Source organism: Cynara cardunculus, assembly GCF_001531365.2.
Source record: "Cynara cardunculus var. scolymus isolate 2C chromosome LG 14, CcrdV1, whole genome shotgun sequence".
Classification (NCBI taxonomy): Eukaryota; Viridiplantae; Streptophyta; class Magnoliopsida; order Asterales; family Asteraceae; genus Cynara; species Cynara cardunculus.
The window spans coordinates 12,898,368-12,900,346 of record NC_037541.1 but is presented as its reverse complement, the minus strand read 5'-3'; the positions used below and the strand labels follow the sequence as shown (position 1 = coordinate 12,900,346).

Here is a 1,979-nt window from a genome sequence, read left to right as displayed (position 1 = left end):
GTGAGGTTTTTTGGATGACAATTTGGTGCCACGTTTTTTTTGGACATATAATGTTTTTTGTTACAATTAATTATATGTATGTGGCTATGGATTTATAATATGTATATGGCTTGGATTTATGATAAGCGTTGGTTATTTATGTTTATTTTATGCATTATTTTTTGGATTTATGATGTTTTTTTTGGATTTACAATATGCCAATTTATTTCAATAGATATGTTGACTTTTGAGGAAGAAATGAAGATCATAATCCTAATATATATATATATATATATATATATATATATATAGAGAGAGAGAGAGAGAGAGAGTATATTTCTTTTACAACCTTGTGTATTTGTACAACCCTTGCAACCCAATTAATTGAGATATTTATAGAAATAATGAGAGTTCATTTATTATGATTTGAATATTTATGGAATATGAATAGAGTTCATTAATTATGATTAATAMTTTATATTAKGAAACAATCAAAACTTCTATGAAATCACATATTMATCAAATGAAATGGACGGTTGAGATYGDGTTGTATTGGTTGCACAAATGTCAAGGGTTGTATAATAACCAACCTATATATATATATATATATATATATATATATATATATATGTAAGACGATGGAGAAATGCTTCAGAAAGAATGCCTGATAATACATCGGCACTGAGCGGATATGCGTACATCCAAGAGCTATTAACCGGACCTAGTACGCAATGTCAAGAGTTGATGCACCTTTCACGTGAAGCATATATATTGTTATGTAATCATTTTAGACAAAGAAATTGGGTGAAAGACGGTAGACATGTTAGTGTCGAAGAGAAAATGGCAATGTTTTTGACGATGATCGGCCATAACGAGCGTTACAGAGTGATTAAACGTAGATTTCAACGCTCCACAAGAACTGTTCATATTTGTTTCCATGAAGTTTTACTGGGTATGATGGAATTCGCAAGAGAAATAGTGGTGCCAACAACTTCTGATACAACTTTGAATACGTCAAGTCATCAAAGACGTTTGAGAGAAATATTTCCGGTAATATTTATTATTGACGGTTTAAAGTTGTATATAAATACATACACATATACATGTATTTAATCTTTTTTCTGTTAATGAAGGGTGCAATAGGTGCTCTAGACGGTACCCTTGTACATGCAATTGTGCCAGCTAGTTATCAAACTGCTTACAGGGGAAGAGGAGGCGGTCGATGCTATCAAAATGTTTTAGGAATTTGTGATTTCAACATGATATTCACTTTTGTTTGGACTGGATGGGAAGGTATAGCGCATGATTCTATAATACTTAGGGAAGTTGCTTTTAACCCAAGATCCGGTTTTCCCTTTCCACCACAAGGTATAAACCATTCTCAATTTGTAATTTGTTTTTTTTATTTGTATATTATACGATTGATGTGGGTGGTTTTTCAGATAAATATTATCTTTGTGATGTTGCGTACGCCAATGCTCGTGGATTTTTGGCTCCATATCGTAACACAAGGTATTGGTTGGCAGATTTTCGACGTCGACGCACTTTGACTAAAGAAGAAAGGTTTAATCATGCACAGGCCCAACTCAGAAATGTTATTGAACGCGCTTACGATGTCTTGAAAGCGAGATTTTCGATCTTAAAGCAGATGGCTCCCTTTCCATTTACAACACAAAGAAATGTGGTAATTGCTTGCTTTGCGATACATAATTTCATCAGAAAATATAATATTTAAGACCAGTTGTTTATAGAGTGCAATAAGAATAATATATTTAACAACGAAGAAGAAGTCGAAGGAAATGGAGAAGAAGAACTGGACATTTCCCAGTGGGGTGCTAATAGCACTCAATATATAGTTACTTTGAGAGATGGAATTGCAAATAGTTTGGGCAATAATGTTTGAACTTGGATTTTTAAGTATTTTATGAATTTATGTTTTAATTTTGGATGATATAAATGAATTTATAAATTTATGTTTTGATATTTAAATATTTTATTTT

General features: G+C 31.8%; 1 protein-coding gene across 1 annotated transcript; it reads left to right on the top strand.

Moving 5' to 3' along the window:
- The first annotated feature begins 819 nt into the window (after nucleotides 1-819).
- Nucleotides 820-1,714, top strand: LOC112526440. The gene is made up of 3 exons (XM_025136722.1): nucleotides 820-1,029; nucleotides 1,113-1,347; nucleotides 1,422-1,714. Exons 1-3 carry the CDS (start codon nucleotides 820-822, stop codon nucleotides 1,712-1,714), a joined length of 738 nt encoding a protein of 245 aa, XP_024992490.1.
- Nucleotides 1,715-1,979: the final 265 nt, after the last annotated feature.